The sequence below is a fragment of the Amblyomma americanum genome, chromosome 9, assembly GCF_052857255.1.
Source record: "Amblyomma americanum isolate KBUSLIRL-KWMA chromosome 9, ASM5285725v1, whole genome shotgun sequence".
Taxonomy (NCBI): domain Eukaryota; kingdom Metazoa; phylum Arthropoda; class Arachnida; order Ixodida; family Ixodidae; genus Amblyomma; species Amblyomma americanum.
The window spans coordinates 11,258,598-11,275,113 of record NC_135505.1 but is presented as its reverse complement, the minus strand read 5'-3'; the positions used below and the strand labels follow the sequence as shown (position 1 = coordinate 11,275,113).

General features: G+C 47.1%; 1 protein-coding gene and 1 pseudogene across 1 annotated transcript in view; both read right to left on the bottom strand.

The window, feature by feature from the left end:
• LOC144104679 (PIH1 domain-containing protein 1-like) overlaps positions 1 to 16,516 on the bottom strand; it is a 189,167-nt gene that overhangs the window by 16,052 nt on the left and 156,599 nt on the right. Inside the window, exon 6 of the mRNA XM_077637817.1 lies at positions 6,807 to 6,978. Within this exon, the coding sequence (XP_077493943.1) occupies positions 6,807 to 6,978 (172 nt within the window). The remainder of the gene's footprint in view (positions 1 to 6,806; positions 6,979 to 16,516) is intronic.
• On the bottom strand, positions 11,360 to 16,326 carry LOC144105047 (uncharacterized; annotated as a pseudogene).

Below are 16,516 nucleotides of genomic sequence, written 5' to 3'. Positions count from 1 at the left end.
CCCACAGTTCTCACACGTAGGAGGCTGCCAGTGCGATCACGTAGGAGTAGGCATTTGAAAATGTCACTCTCAGCCACAGGTAACACAAAAGCGTAGCATCACAGCGGGAGAGGCTGGATGGTAGAATGAGTTGATGTAAGGGGTCAAGGCGGTGCAAATGGCATGCCGAGATTTCATAAGTCACTAAAGTCACGTTTTGGCCAAGCACTCGTATGCGTCTTGCTGTGTGGCTCTTGTTGACACAAAGTTGGCGCTACCGTGGGCTGAGCAAGCTGCGTCGTCAGCAAAATTATTTCTGACGATATCACTGCGTCCTAGTAGCCACTTGAAGATGATGTCATGACCGTCATAAAGTGCCCGATGTTGTATAGATGTCTTATCGCTGCTACTAGTTGCTCGTGGTCGCCATGGCGCAAGGCTGAATTGAGACATTGTAGGGGAGCTTTAGAATCACAGAACACAGCCCATTTATGAGGTGTTTGTTGATCGATGTACTGCACAGCCGCATGAAAAGTGGCCAATTCTGCACTGTGGGAGGTCGTCCGATGAAAAATAAATTAGTTAATGCTGGCCTGTCTCGCAGGAATTACCACGGCGCGACCTGAACTAATAGATGAGACCGAATCATCCGTAAATACAATATTGTGCATCTTTACTGTGAAGACTTCAAAAAATTTTCTCGCCTCAACCGCTGGCTTATTTGTGATAAAACTGAGCACAGAACTTGCATATCGTGGTAACTTTTGTCTCGTAGCAAGTTTTAAAATGATACTTACTTGACTCAGCCGCGAATGATGCAACTCTGTAATCGTATGAGGAAAACCAGCGAAAAGGACGCATTCACAAGAAGGAGAAGTACACAGGACAACGCGTTGTCCTGTGTGTACTTCTCCTCCTTGTGAATGCGTCCTTTTCGCTGGTTTTCCTCATACCATGCACCAACTGGCCCAACAAGCTACGCTTCTTCAATTCTGTAATCGTCTGCACCAAGATCGACGAACTGAAAGCAGCCAGCGCCAGATTGCCGCGAAGGGCAGCAGTGGCACCTGTGCACCTTGAAATGCTGACCTCAGCGCCCTTCGCGTCGTGGCACTTTCAAGGCTCTTCGATTTCAAGGCAGACGATTACGTGTTTCCATGATGCACAGCTGAACCAGGTAAGTACCATTGTCAATCTTACTACGAGACAAAAGTTACCACAATACCCAAGTTCTGTGCGTAGTTTCAGCGTAAACAAGCCAGCGGTTGAGGGGAGAAAATTTTTAAAAGTCTTCACGATAAAGATGCACAATACTGTACATGACTGCGGTCCCTATATTCGGCGTGAAGTAAGGACAGTGTCAACTGCTGAAGGGCCGCCTTCTTTGGTATCCCAGAAATTCTAAGGCGAACACGTCTCCCGCAGACACCACAATGCAGAGTAAGGTCATGCCGTCGATGTGAACTGCATTGAAATTCCTTAAAAGGAACACAGGTCTCTATGGCTAGCATAGCTCGATATCAAGCGAGCCTGCAACAGTAATTCAAGCCAATTTGAATAGCATTGCCAATTGAATAGCATTGCTGGATTCAAGCCAGTAAATTAAACCAATGTTTGAAAAAACTGCTGTGCTAGCAAAAAGTAGCGACATGACCACACGATTAATAATTGAAGCTGAAAGGATAAATGCTTCGGGCGAGACATGTGTAAACACTCCCTCTATCTTTTTATGTGATAAAGAACTCTTGTTTCTGAGGCAACGGTACTGTTAGCACAAGTGATGACGTGTCTTTGATGTATATGTATGTTGCATGTGTGAAACAAAATTTGTTGGAAGTAAAAAAAAAAAAGTGCTCGTGTTGTTCGTTTCTTCTGTGTCCTGTCTACTCTGCGCTTTAGTCTCTTACTTGAGGATGCACCAACAAGCCCAAAAAGCCACGCTTTTGAATTCAAGAGGATTTGCGGGACATAAAGGGCACATTAGATGTGGAAGATGGAGTACTAAAGTTGTGGTTTGGGCATGTTGGTCGTGCTACATGGCTAGAGCGAGCAGCGCTAAAAAACAGGACAAACACAGAGGCTAAAAGCATAGGCATCGAACAACCCCCCCCCCCCCCCTCCCCCCCCCCCCAAAAAAAAAAACAGCTTGCTGTGCTCAGTAAATTGTTGGTAGTTCGGCACCTGTCCTGTTAGCCTATGTGTTTGTCCCGTCTTTTCGCGCTGCTCCCTCCAGCCATGGAAGATGGAGTAATTGATCATTTAAAGGATATCTAAAAAAGTAACAGTGCTTATAAAATGGCGAAAAAATGTATCAGAAACTATAGAGATAGAGCCGGGGCTTAGACAAGGGTATCCTTTGTCGCCTTTGTTGCTGATGTTGTACCTATATGGATTAGAGACCAAACTAGAGAGGGGAGGACTTGGCTTCAACCTTTCTTTCTTCAAACAAAGAGAATGGCAGTAAGGATATTTAATGATAAGGGGAGTGAGCACAAGATATAGGAGATCACGCTAGAGGTAGTAGATAAGTACAAGTATCTTGGGGTATGGCTAAATAATGGTACTGAGCATCTGGCAAATATGTAATGACTAAAGCTAGTAGGAATGAAGCTGTCATGAAAAACAGGGCACTGTGGAATTACAATAGGTATGAAGTGGTAAGAGAGATCTGGAAAGGGGTGATGGTCCCTAGCCCGACTTTCGGCAATGCGGTCCTGTGCATGAGACCAGATGTTCAAGCAAGGTTAGAAATCAAACAACGTGGTGTAGGGAGGCTAGCTTTGGGAGCACATGGCAATCAGGGGGTACAGGGTGATATGGGATGGGCGTCGTTCGAGAGCAGAGAAGCCAGCAGTAAGATAGCAGTTGAGGAGCGATTGAGAAAAATGAGGGAAAAGCAGTGGGCTAGGAAAGTTTTCAGGTACCTGTGTATAAGGAATGTTGACACGAAATGGAGAAAGCGAACTAGAAAATTGAGAAGCAAATATCTGGGCAGCAGTGGGGGAAGGGGGGGGGGGGGGGGGGGGGGGGGGGGCAAATCAGCAATTATCGGTTAAGAAAAAGGTTAAAGAAACAGAGAGGGGTCTGTGGAAAAAAGAGATGCAGAGGAATTCGGAACATGCAGAACATTTAAGCAAGAAATTTTTTTTGCTAAAGAAAACATCTAATGCTAATTGTAGAGGAACCTCTTTGTTGTTTGCAGCGAAGACTAAGCAGACTAAGACATATAGAGTCAGGTGCCGCGAGATATATACACCTTACATGGTGCATGTGGGGAGGGGGGAAATGGCTGAACACTTGATACTTTTCTATAAAGAGCTTCACCATACAAATTAAAGCTATGGGGATGATTTATTCAACGCAGTGGGGATTAACACTTTCCTGCCCATGGGAAAAGTAGTGGTTTTTGGGTGGTATAGGAAATATTTTTGTTCCTTCAACAAAACATGCTTGATACTCAAGGAAATAGTATCATTGTTGAGAAGAGGAAATTGTCTTTTTAATGGTGTTAGTCTCAATGAACATGTTAATTGGAGAAAATTTTGAAAAACAAAATTGCACAAAAATTTCAAACAACACTGGACAAAATATACAAAAACATCAACATTTTTTTACACACACAAAATATAAAAAAATTTCAGTATATACATTTTGTTGAGGATACATCTGTACAATGTTTCACAAAATTTCAGCTTTCTATGTCCAGAACTTATTGAGGCGGAAAAAAAAAACGTTAGGCATGGTGCGTGTCATGCCAACGGGCAAAACAGTTTCTCGACGTAGTGAAACACAAATTGATAGCACAGGTCTCACAGAAGACATTTGTTTTCTGTTCAACTTTTCTGTCTTCATAGCACAACTTACAGTTCCTATAACGCTCCATTTTTTTTGGCTTGTGCTGAAGACCTTGGGGTGCACCACCTGGTGGAACAACTGGAGGAACGGCGGGGTTTACAGAAGGTTGCTCATCAAATCCCAGCAGCTGCTCAGTCAGTTCTAGTCTGAAGGCGAACTGGTCGAAGCGCGAGATTCTTGACAGTTCTGCCACCTCTGGATGCTGTCGGCGGTGCTCATCAAACAGTATAAAACTGTTGACTACAGCAATGTCTATACAATGGAAGAACAGGGTCTTCCACCAGCGCACGCACTTCATGAGGACGTTGTAGGATCCGATAAGCTGGTCAGATTTGTCGACTCCCAGCATGCCCACATTGTAGTCGTCTATGAGTTGCGGCTTTCTGATTGAGACTTCGGTCCATTTGTTCTCGACTTTTTTTCTTCGCTTCGCAATAACATAGTCGTTAGCGGTGTGGGCTGTCGACATCATGTGGACAACCCGCTTATCCTTCCATTGCAGATACAATACGTCCTTGTCCCGCAGCCATCGAACATCTCCTCTTCCTGCTTTTTTTTCCCATTTTGTGTCCTTTAGTTCGCTGGGAAAACCGCGGCGGTCTTTTCGGGTCGTTCCGCAAGCTAGTGTCTTGAATTCCAGTAGATGGATGAACAAAGATGTTGATGTGTAAAAGTTGTCCAAAAAAATTAAGTATCCCTGATCAAGGTAGTTCTCACACAGCCGCGTCACAACATCAAATGCCAAACCACGTGCACTGGGCGCTTCTCGCTTTCCGGTATACACATTGAATTGAACCGTGTAGCCAGTTTTTGAATCAGCCAGAACCCACAATTTATACCCCCATTTTATTACTTTATCCCTCATATACTGCCGAATTCCAGAACGACCTTTCGACTTCACCATCCTCTCGTCAACGGACAGGTACCGATGCGGCTGAAAGAACTGCGGAGACGAAACGTTCATGTGTTTTAGCAGAGAAGATACGCGGTGAAGCTTCCCGTGGGTTGCGGCAGTGGTCTTCTCTGGGTCCGTCACACTCAAGAATGCCAGTAATGCCTTGAATCGCCTTCTCGGCATCACTTTCGGTGGTACAAGGCCTGCGAACAATCTCCCCGTGTTCCAATATGAGTGCAGACGTGGGACTTGCACGATACCCATGTAGATTAGCAGTCCGATGAATTTCTGCATTTCATCCGGTGTCACTTCTCTCCAGGACCCATCTCTCTCACCGTAAGTTGGTTTTTCAAGAATATGCATCCAGGCATATTTATTTGTATTGTCGCATATCTCTCGGATGATTTCACCAGTGAAAAAAAGAAAAAAGAAATCAACGGCTCTGGAGAACCGCCTAGTGCCACTCCGGAGCGCGATGCCGAGGTCGAGGCCTGGCCGTCGTGCAGGAGAAAACACGACACCCTGCGCAGCCGCCGGCAAATGGTCCCTCCCGAAAGACGTTGCCACCCTGCAGATAAGAAATCTGACCTTCAGCACACGGAGGATATCTACAGATCAGCGTGGGAGCGCAGCGAAACGATTCAGAGAAACCGAAACTTACCGACGGATGCCTGCGGCCGTTCCGGGCTGGATCAACGCACTTTCGCTTTCAGTACTAAAATCCGACGAACCGAAGTTGTCCTCCGAGTCGCTGCTGCTTTCATCTTCAAAAACATCGCTCGCAGATGCATCGGGATCGATGGAAGCGCGACGTTTGCGCGGAGCAGAAGCGCGCGATGTCGACGCCATCACGGACACAACGAGGGAGCGTCACCTAACTTCGAAGTGTCGTTTAAAACCCCCGCGCGGCGAAAACGTGAAACAAAAAACCGAAACTGAAAGAATAGTTCCTTTATTACTTACTAGATGGCGCAGCATGTCCGTAAACGCTTCGAAAGCGCGTAAATACGAACTTGCAACCATCGATAGCGGGCTATCGATGGGCATAGGCGTGGGCAGGAAAGAGTTAAGGAATACTGGAGGAAAAGGAGATTTTAAACGAGTAGAAATAACCAAGCGAACATTTTCTGATAGGTGACTAAAATCAAGCCAATAGTGAAATCTTGCGAGTCACGGCATAGTGGCATGAGCCGCCGCCCATTTTCAGGATGTATGCATGCATGCGTTCATCCATCCTGTCGTTGCATCTCTGCATACTTAAGATAAGTGAACTGGGAAAATTCCCAGCTGGCCAAGGTGAAGGCGAATGAGTCACCCTCAGTTCGCAGGACAGAGTGGGATGGTGCTGGTGTTAACGGAGAGGCAGCTGCTACCTCAACAGAGATCTCCTGCGGGACAAGCCAATGACTCTTATTCACCTGCTAGGGGACAGCTTGAAATTCCGTTCCCAAGGGGCTCCGTACAGAAGACTTGCCGCAGTGGCAAAATCGACACAGTAGTGTTGGATTACTTTCCCCCTTGCCACCGCCTCCTGCCGTGGGCGGTACTCCAAGTGTCCACAACTGCCCACCTGATTGGACATCATTCACAGAACTTTATTAAGGCTAGGGGCCTAGGGAATACCAACTGCATTTAAATGAATGATGGTCTGTTACTGAGGTATTCCAGTCTCAACTGTAAAATAAATCTACTGTACAGCTTCCTTCGTAACGGAGTTAAGCACCATCGTTCCAAGCCAGGATCTGCGGGCTTGAACGAGCCAGGCAACCCAAAGAAACCTCATACCGAACAATACGCTAAACTAATAGCGCAAAGAGACATTTCCGGCATACCCGAGACGCATTAGCTGAGACATATGCCGGTTTACCAGAAGTCATCTGCACTAATCACCGGTATTCTAAAAACGTCTCATGTGACAAACGGTGCGACATGCAGCAAAAAGTGTGCATTTAGCATACGTAAGCGGTACGTCTATTTGCAGTTCTTTCTAATCATATCTGTACGCCAAAAGCAGACGAGAAGCCGTGGAGGAACACATCGGGAAGTGTGAACGAGCCACCAGAAGTGTAGTGCCTACCACGCCAGGAAGAGAGAAGCGCGCAACAAGCGTGTCGCGCTGTCCTGGCAGACTGTGGCGTGTCAGGTCCATCTTGGCTGATCCACGCCATGCCGCTGGGCTGCGGTCGCTGGCACCAGCGCCTTGGTTGGAAGCTGCACCGTCATAACCAGCTGTTGATTCGCTCTCACTCCTGGATGAAAGCGAGAAAAAAAGTAACGGTTACTACTGTGTGGCACTAGATTCAGCGGCAGTTTTGAAGGCAACAGCGCTGATAGAGTATGGCAGATTTAAACCAACTTTGCCCACCTTTTCATATTGCATATCGCTATAGTTCTAGAGTGCACGTTTTAGTTTTCCACACATACTCTAAGAAAGCAGCAGATGCCAACACTGGGCCCCAGCGTCCGGTATTATTCGGCTAGCCAATCACAACAGTAAACGACATGAGTATTTTAATGCTTGACTTTCTTAAACAAGCCATGTATCAAAATACTAGAGCTTATAGAATGTTTTCTTCTGATTAGCTTGTAGTGGCGCTGGTACTGACAGCGGCACTGATTACAAAGATGAAGCTTTGAGTGCGACCTCACTCATGCAGAAAAGAACTGATTCGGCAAATGGCCTTGGCAGCAGCTTCGACAGCCTGCTCCGGAGATACTGATCCCAGTATGCTAAGATTTTCTGCTGCTGGGGGCCCAGCAAGGCCGAAGCGCCTCACATGGGCTCCAATAACAACAAGCTCTTTGAGTGTTCAAGACCATTTTACTAATGCGAAAGCATTCCTAGGCTATCGGCAGGTGACGCGTCCACAAAAAGAGGATGCAAAATTTGGAAGCATAATGTGTCGCACGGCACCACGTCATCAGCTAATGTACGGTAGTCATGACTGTATGCATATGACAATTAGTATATAAATAATGTCAGATCATTGTCATGGTCACTCATTGTAATTGAGTCATGAGTTCAAACTCATGAGTCATGACCGGAGTCATTGTCTGAGGAAGTAATTGAGTCATGGGCATCAAAGTCATGAGTCATGATCACAAAATAGGCCACAAAAAGTGCTCAGTAAGGATTGAATGAGTATGACAATTGGTATATAAGTAGTGTTGAATTTGTGCCATGGTCATGTGAGTCATTGTAGTTGAGTCTTAAGTCCCAACCAGAATCAAAATCAATGTGGCCATGACCACAGTCATTGTGTGAGGAAGAAATTGAGTCGTGGTCATATAAGTCAGTAAAGATCACAAAAATGTGCTGTCATGGGTCATAAAAAGTGCTGTCATGGGTTACAAAATAGCTCACGAAAAGTGCTGAGTCATGGGTCATACAATGGGTCACAAAAAACCTCAGCTAGTTTAGGATATACAAAACGAAAGCTGTCGGCGTTCATTGCCACTAGCGTTGAGAACGTTCTATACTCCGATGATTTTGAGGAAAGGGAGGGCGCATAACCAAATTTCCTCTAGGTGGCATTGGTATAATTGTCTCCCTTCGGGTTCAGCCGTATCTATCCATCCATCCATCCATCCATCCGTCCGTCCGTCCGCCCGCCCGCCTGCTCGTCCGTCCACCCACCCATTCACCCCTAAGAAAAAGGTTAAAGATAACAGAGAGCTCTATAGAAAACAGAGATGCTGGCGAAATCGCCACTGGGAACATACAGGATTTTTAAGCAGGAAATTGCCACAGAAAATATCTTTGGCAAAGCTCTTTGTTGTTTGAGGCCAGGACGGGAGTTTTGCGGACTAAGACATACAGAGTCAGGTGCCACGAGATAGACACGTTTTGCGTTGCGTGCGGAGACGAGGAGGAAATGGCTGAATACTCGGTACTTTTCTGTAAAGGGCTTCACCCTACAGTGGAAAGTAGCAGGGCTGATTTATCCAAGGCATTGGGGTTTAAGGACAGTGAAGGGAAAGTAGATTTTAAGAGAATGGAAGTAACCAAGCGAAGGTTATCTGATTGGTGGCTAAAGTCAAGACCAGAGTAAAATTTCATAAGTCATGGCTAGGTGGCTTGAGCCATCGCCCGATTTGAAGGATCCATCCATCCATCCATCCACCCACCCACCCACCCACCCACCCACCCACCCATCCGCCCACCCACCCACCCACCCACCCACCCATCCATCCATCCATCCACCCACCCACCCACCCACCCATCCATCCATCCATCCATCCATCCATCCATCCATCCATCCATCCATCATCCATCCATCCATCCATCCATCCATCCATCCATCCATCCATCCATCCATCCATGGGTGAGTGGACGCCTCAATCCGACTTTCAGGTAGGTGGCGGTGGTGAGAAAGGTGTGGTCTGCATTCGTTAGCGCTGACAACATTAGGCTGCAGCATTCATTGGCTGACCAACCTCTCGCAATCAACCGTTAAGTGCCACTTAATAGGGCGGCAGGGTGGGAGCGCTGCCTATCTAGTGTGCGGAACGCGTGTTGCTATGGCGCCATGGCAGAAGCGCAGCAAGGACGCTCACGGTCCCCACAGACGAGGCTTGGCATCTGTAACGTTGAGCGCGTTCCGCACACTGGATAGGCAGCGCTCCCACCCTGCCACCCTGGTAGTTGGCAGTTAAATTAATGGTTGATCGCACACAGGTTGGTCAGCCAATGAACGCTGCAGCATCAAGTGGTAGCATCGGAGGTCCAAGATTGGCGTTTAGATCGCAAGTAGTGTAGTGTAGAAATGTGTAGATTAACAGCTGCCAAAGTCATCTAAGGAGTCATCAAGCTTGACTAGGAGCTACCAAAGAGGACTAAGAAGCCACCAAAGTCGATTAGGAGCTATTAAAGAGCAATAATGAGTTACTAAAGTCTACTAATAGCTAATAAAAAGCACTAAACAGTTACCAAAGTCCACTAGGAGCAACCAACGTCGCAGCAAACGTGCATGCTTTCGCATTTTTCCAATATAGTCTCTGCAGTGCTCTTTTGCTTCAGATTTGGTGTTGAAATGAAAAGTCTCATTGACGGCCCTACCTGTGAGTACCGGAGCTCAGCCAGACATCCAGAGAAATTTAATCGGCCTCATTCTGTGAGGCCGGAAAGTGTGTATTTAGCATATGTAAGCGGTACGTCTGAAAAAAGCTGCTGGTCCTCAAGGGTAACTGAGTGGATTCCAAGAGAAGGAAAGCGTAGCATGGGGCGGCAGAAAGTTAGGAGGGTGGATGAGATTAGGAAGTTTGTGGGCATATGGTGGGCACAGCTGGCAAACGACAGGGTTAACTGATGAGACATGGGAGAGGCCTTTGCCCTGTAGTGGGCATAGTCAGGCTGATGATGATGACGACTGTGAAGAGCAGGCGCCGACCCTGCTAACCCTAATGCCGGCAGTGCCAACGAACGAAACGCGTTCTCCACCACAGTCCAACACCACCATGAAGGACGCAGTCGCAGGTACACTGCTTCCAACCACCGCATTTAATCCGTATGAATGGTATCCGTATCGACGCAAGAAAACAGCAAACAGCACCATGACCAGAAATACAAGGCCAATAGCATTCCCAGGAGGGGGACGCGAATGTATGTGGGAGTCAAGAAACAAGGCAGAACGGACACATCGGCGGAACCGACACTTACCACAACATCTACAATGCGCCTTAGGCGAGGACCGATGCCGCAGTTGCCGGCGGATGACTTCAAGGTTGTTTATCAAACAAACGCTGGAGTCAACATGGCAGAATTCACACAGCGAGAAGTGTGGGTGGCATTGCTGAGAGCAGCGGCTTTGCAGAGTCCAACACCAATGGGTGGCCTCACACGCATCAATCTATTGACGAACATCCTCACAATGTCAATGGCATGCTATTTATTTCACTCTCCAACTAAATACACTCTGTTGTTAGTCAGCGCTTGAGTCTGTCTGTCTTTCTTAGACCTGTGTGTTTTTTGTGCTGTTTTTCCTACAGAACGGCAGAAGAGGGTGGCCAAGTACTAACAGATAAGACAGGTGACTCTCCGAGCCAAGAAAATCGAAGTCTGCGGCTACATTGCACCCCCGGATCAGGCAATACAGGGTATTGCCATGTTCAACTATGCTCATTACCCCTAATCTATTATACATCCTACATAACATAAGTGCATAATCTATCGTCGAGTGCCTCCCATGTTATGAGCCCTTCACACCTCTCGGTACAGTTGCATAGAACTAAATCATGCCTGTCACACATATCCAGCAGCATGCTTCCTGATGAGTCTGTGTATCCATCCATCTTCTATGTGGGCATTCATGCCGCCTCATATAATTATCTCGCCCTGTCCTCCTAGCTCATCAATGTTGCTTGCGATACATTCTACCATTTTCCTGTTTTGCTCTTTGGCATTAGCTCCTGTCCACAGGTATACAAAGCCAAGGAGTGTTTGCTCCCAGGCCACTTTTCCTTTTAGCCATTTCTTGCACTCCAGTTAAACCTTCTTTTCAAAATTCATACTTTTATGAATGAATGCATATTCTGCGCATTCTGGGTTACAGGGTGGTTGCTCCATGTCGCTAAGATGTGTTTCCACTAAACCATATACCAATAATTCCTCCTGCCTTAACTGTTCTATTTCCTCCCATTTCAGCCCAATCTTGCCACCTTGCATGTTAATGTAACCTATATCTGAATTAACTTGGCCCTGGCGCTTGTGCCTATTTCTTCTCATATGGTTCCATCGTTTCTTTGACCTTGTTTCTTCCTTGTCTACACTGGTTCCCTCAGAGCTCTGGGTCCCCCCAAAAAAGCTGTTGCCTGGCAACCTATCCTACTCCCTACCCTCTTGCCAGTGGCACCATCGTAGTGAATGCCATCCTGTGCAAAAGGGTGGGAGCTGACCTCGTACACGTCCCTGCTAACTTCCATTACCCCATATCCTAGTTGTCGACTGATTAACCTAAATACACGGTTAGCCTCAATGACCCTCCTTTCCGTTCTGCTAATCTGCCTATAGACCTCTCGGATTGTGCATATGGTCGCATGCACACTCTCAGAGGCCTCTCTAAGCCTACGCATACCCACTTCTGTTTCTCAAGGTTCTGGCTCCTGCCCTTCAGCATATCGTTGAGACCAGCATGTATAACGACAAGGTGTTCGCTATCCATGTTGTCCCCTACCACCTCCTGGGCTTTGGTCATTGCATCTACCATGCACTTCCCTAACTGGGCCTCCACCTGCACCCACCTGTCCACCTTCACTGTCGTCAAAACACCTTCCTCAACCCTCGCTACGTTCGAGTCACCTACTACCAGAACACTTCTGCGCTCTTACTGTTCGCTTCCTGACTGCGACTGTTGCCCTCCGGATTGCGCTAGCTGTCTGTTCCGCCGCCATATGCTACTGTCACGCGTCACCGTGCCCGTTTTTACCGTTCTGTCTTCCCCACTCAAAGCCTGCTGCGCTACAGCGCTGTAGGATCGATGAGCCTCCTTTAGGTTTCCCCGCTGTCTTTGTCCACCACCTGACACTACTGCTCCGAACCGGTGTGACCTGCCGGCCGCGACTTGAGTGCTTCTACCTGCTCTTCTAGCTGGGCCCGCTTTTAACGCTCTTCTTTCAGCTGGCCCACAATTCGCTCCAACAGGTCAGCCTTAGCCACCTCCCTCTTAAGCGACTCGGCGACCTGAGCTTCTAGCTTAATCCATTCCTCTCGTTCCAAGTTCAGTTTCTCTTTGAGTTCCTTAATCCTAGCTGCCCATTCCCCTTTCATCGTCCGAACGGCCTCCTCAAAACGCTTACACATCCTGCACGCAAAGCTAGCCCCCCTCTACATCAGCGAAGCTCCCAAACTCCGTCTCGTCTAAATAACACCAACGGCCGCACTTCTGGCACTGCACTAGCTCCCCGTCCACCTTGAATTTCCTAGCTTGCCGACCCGTCGTCCGGCCGACTATATGTAACGTAAAAGCCCGCCAAAATTCCTACACATAGACCTACGGCACACACACCTCCGCTAGCCTTCTTATTCCTAACACGGTTTAAAACTACCACCCCTACTGCATGTACAAAAGCAAATACCAAAAAGCACTCAGCTTCGGACGAATTTGCTGGAGGTCCGAAAAAAGCGTCCTCCTCCGATGGCGTCACGAGCGAAAAGCCGTCATAGTGGCGCCACCTGTCGTGGACCGAGCGAACTGCTGTCTGTAAACTGCCTATAGACCTCCTGCATGTTTGTAAACAAACTAGATGGCGCTGCAGTCGCTAGCGGGCTCGTGGTAGGCAAAAGGCCAGGGAGTGTCGTTGCGGAGAGGCGTTGAGCGCGGGTTTTCAAGGCTTGTAGGCGCGTTTTCAGTTTCTGCGAATCACAGCAATGATTGATGTTTGCAGCTTAGTAATTTCTTGAAGCACACCAGCTCGCGTTGGCCACGTGCGGCGTATTCAGAGAAATAGTTCGCCACTGTGTATTGTATACAGAAAGCGTTTCTGGCGTTGATTTCTACGCTAGGCATATTGAATAAAATAGGAAGTTTTTGACACTCTGCTCTAGCCAGAATAATATTACTTCGGGATAGTAGTGAGGGGAAGTGCTGGCGTTCTTTCGGCGGAGCAGACGTGCGCTCACCGTCTGCTGACATATGTAGGTGTCGTGCTGTGCGAAAAGTGGGGACAGCGTCGTGTCCTTATTCGCCTCTAGCTGTCCCGCTTAAGCGGTGTTTTTATCCGCAGGATCACTCACCAGCCAGGCCGACTTCTCCCATTGTTAAACTGGTCGATTTGGTGAAAATTTTTGATTTCAGGAAATATTTTCTTTCTTAGCCCTGGGGTGTTTTGTTTCATCACGAAAAATTATAGCTTAATATTCAGTAGAAATTTATTAAGTACGCTTTCGAAATGCGTGGTCGTCGAAAATTGTGAGGTAATTTCTTTGAGGCTTTCTTTGAGTTCAGGGCCGCATTTCTTTGACCAAAGCGCAAGCGAAGAGGCCAAAAACGAGGAAGTAAACGTTAAGGTTCGTTTTCTGACCTTTCACATTTTCTGCGATTGGCATCACTCACACCTTCGTAATTTCGTAGCGCATGAAAATAGAATGATTTTATTTGTCGCAAACGAATCCTGAGACGTTGAGGAGTGTAATTTATCTCTCGATTTTTTTTCCTACACGTGCAGTATTATGTTCGTTATTTTTGTAAGAAACGTTTTCACGTAACTATGCATGCATAAGTACATGACCATCTAAAAAAGAATTAATAGCGTCATATGCAGAACAGGGCTTTGTGAACATGCTGGCATAAAAAATTTCCGCACTTTCTACTCAATTATTTAAGACCTTGAGATGACTTGACGAGGGTGTTAATTATAATTACCCAAGAACTGCACCAGGTATAGCTGAAAATAAAAGGCACTACAGAAACTAGGGTAGCAATTTCATATTTTCACCAAATTTAGTTTCATATCGCGTGCATAAATAACGAAAACACTTTTCATTGCCGCGCCCCCTCTAAATCTCGACACGTCTGTTAGTAGCACGCCTGCGGCTGCTTCTTTCCAAACAACCTTCGCGGTCATGGACTGCATCATGAAACATGACGCATGCATGATGCAATGAAAAAGCATGTGGCTTTTAGTACAGTTAAGGTACGCTATTCTAAGCACGCCAACGTGACCGCGCATGAACTTACCAGACTTCTTTCTACTCGAATGAAATAATTACGTCTGTCATATTAAGAAACACTTTCAAGTAAATATCAAATGCCATAAAACGTGCCATTAAAACATGCTGTGCTATTAACAAACGAACGCGTTCCTTGGGGGCGAGTGAACCTGCCGGCGGGGGCCCCGTGCACACCGGCTCAAGGTCATAAATACGTGCGCAGCTACATACGTGCACTTTTTTTTTCCTTGCGCAGTTATAAGCGTACTATGCTGATGTTCAGGTGAATGAACGCAGTAAATTGCATGCTATTAAGTGCATTGAGTGGCAGTGCCGATCGACTCCCAGACTTCGCGCTTTAGTACCGCGGCCCATTCCCCGTTAGCCAGTTTACTAATGCGGTATTTATCGCTAGAAGCCTATCAGGGCTAATTTAAATTTCCTTTTATGCTACTACGTGGATCGAGCAGTGACGCAGCTGATCAATACATGCTGCTTCTGCAGTGCGCAGGCATGATGCAGCCGCCGGTAGCTGCAGCAGCTGCGGTAGGCACCGGCTGGCGGTAGCTGTTTTGCCTACCATGCGAAAGTCGCTGCTGACATCAGCGCCACCGCATCTTCGTGACGTCGCGGGGTGAAGGAGGTCCATAGATCTCATGCATGTTTGTAAACAAACCAGGTGGTGGTGCAGTCGCTAGCGGGCTCGCGGCTGGCAAAATGCCAGTGAGTGGCGTCGCGGAGAGGTGTTGAGCGTGGTTTTTCAAGGCTTGTAGGCGAATTTTCAGTTTCTGCGAATCATGGCAATGGTTGATGCTTTCAAGTTAGTAATTTCTCGAAGTACACGAGCTCGCTTTGGCCACGTGCAGCGTATTCAGAGAAATATTTCGCCACTGTGTATTGTATATATGGTTAGTAGTAAACAGAAAGGATTTCTGCCATTGATTTCTACGCTAGGCATTGAATAAAATAACAAGTTTTAAGAGCGCCACCTCTTACTCATTACGTTTCGAGATTTCGTGGGGGCTGCTAGCACCCTGAGATCACAGCACCACCTGTGGCAGCAACTACTCATCACGTTTTGATATTTCGTGGGGTCTGCTGCCTGCCTGAGATCACAGTGCCATCTGTGGCAACAACTAGAAGAAAGCACATCTCGCATTGAGACTTGTAGCACCATCTACAATAGCATTGTAGAAACAACCACCTGCTGCCACCGCGTGCCAGTGAAGACATCATGGTCAAATATGGTGGATAAAGTGGAACTATGCTCGTATGATGTCACGGGACTAAATGGCGGCATAGTTTTGGTTTCTCAAATCCAAGATGGCGGCCATTAAAATTGGTTGTGCCCTCCCATCCTTTCCACCCCTCAGGTCAGCAAAATGTGACCCCTATCACGTGAACGTGCGCAGTTGTTGGGCCAGCACGGCGGCCGGTTTACCCCATTTGGTGGCGTTCCGCTATACAGGGTGTCCAGGCTAATAACTTAAACCAAGTGTTAAAAAATAAGATATTTGAGGTAGGCCAGGGAAACCACTTATATACACCTACCAACCGGCTTGTGCATTATAGGCAATTTTTTGCTTTGTCATTAATTAATTAGCAATTAAGATAATTTTTCTAATGCATAAATGTTGACTTAAGACAGCAAACGTGAATAGCAAAGTTGGAAGCACCTTCAAGAAACCCCTATTCCATTTATTTGCGATAAAGAAAGACTCACGTGAGTCTTTTTTTGGAGCTCCAAAGAGAGCCCGCGAAATACAAAAATAACGTGACTAGCGCATTCGAACGCCACGATTGTGCTGCTCTCAATCCTGGCTTGAGTGAACGAAATCTGCTGCTGGCATGGCACGACGACCTTATTGCTCAGGCAGGCCGATATATCGACGGTGGTTGCACCATCACGCTTGCAGATGGCTCGCACGGGCGTCGCAACCACCGTCGACATACCGGCCTGCCGGAGCAATGGGGTCGTCGCGCCATGCCAGCAGCTGATTTCGTTCATTCAAGCCAGCATTGAGAGCAGCACAATCGTGGCGCGCAAATAGACTAGTCGCGTGACTTTTTTTTGTATTTCGCGGGCTTTCTTTGGAGCTCGGAAAAAAGATACAGGTGAGGCTTCCTTTATCGCAAATAAA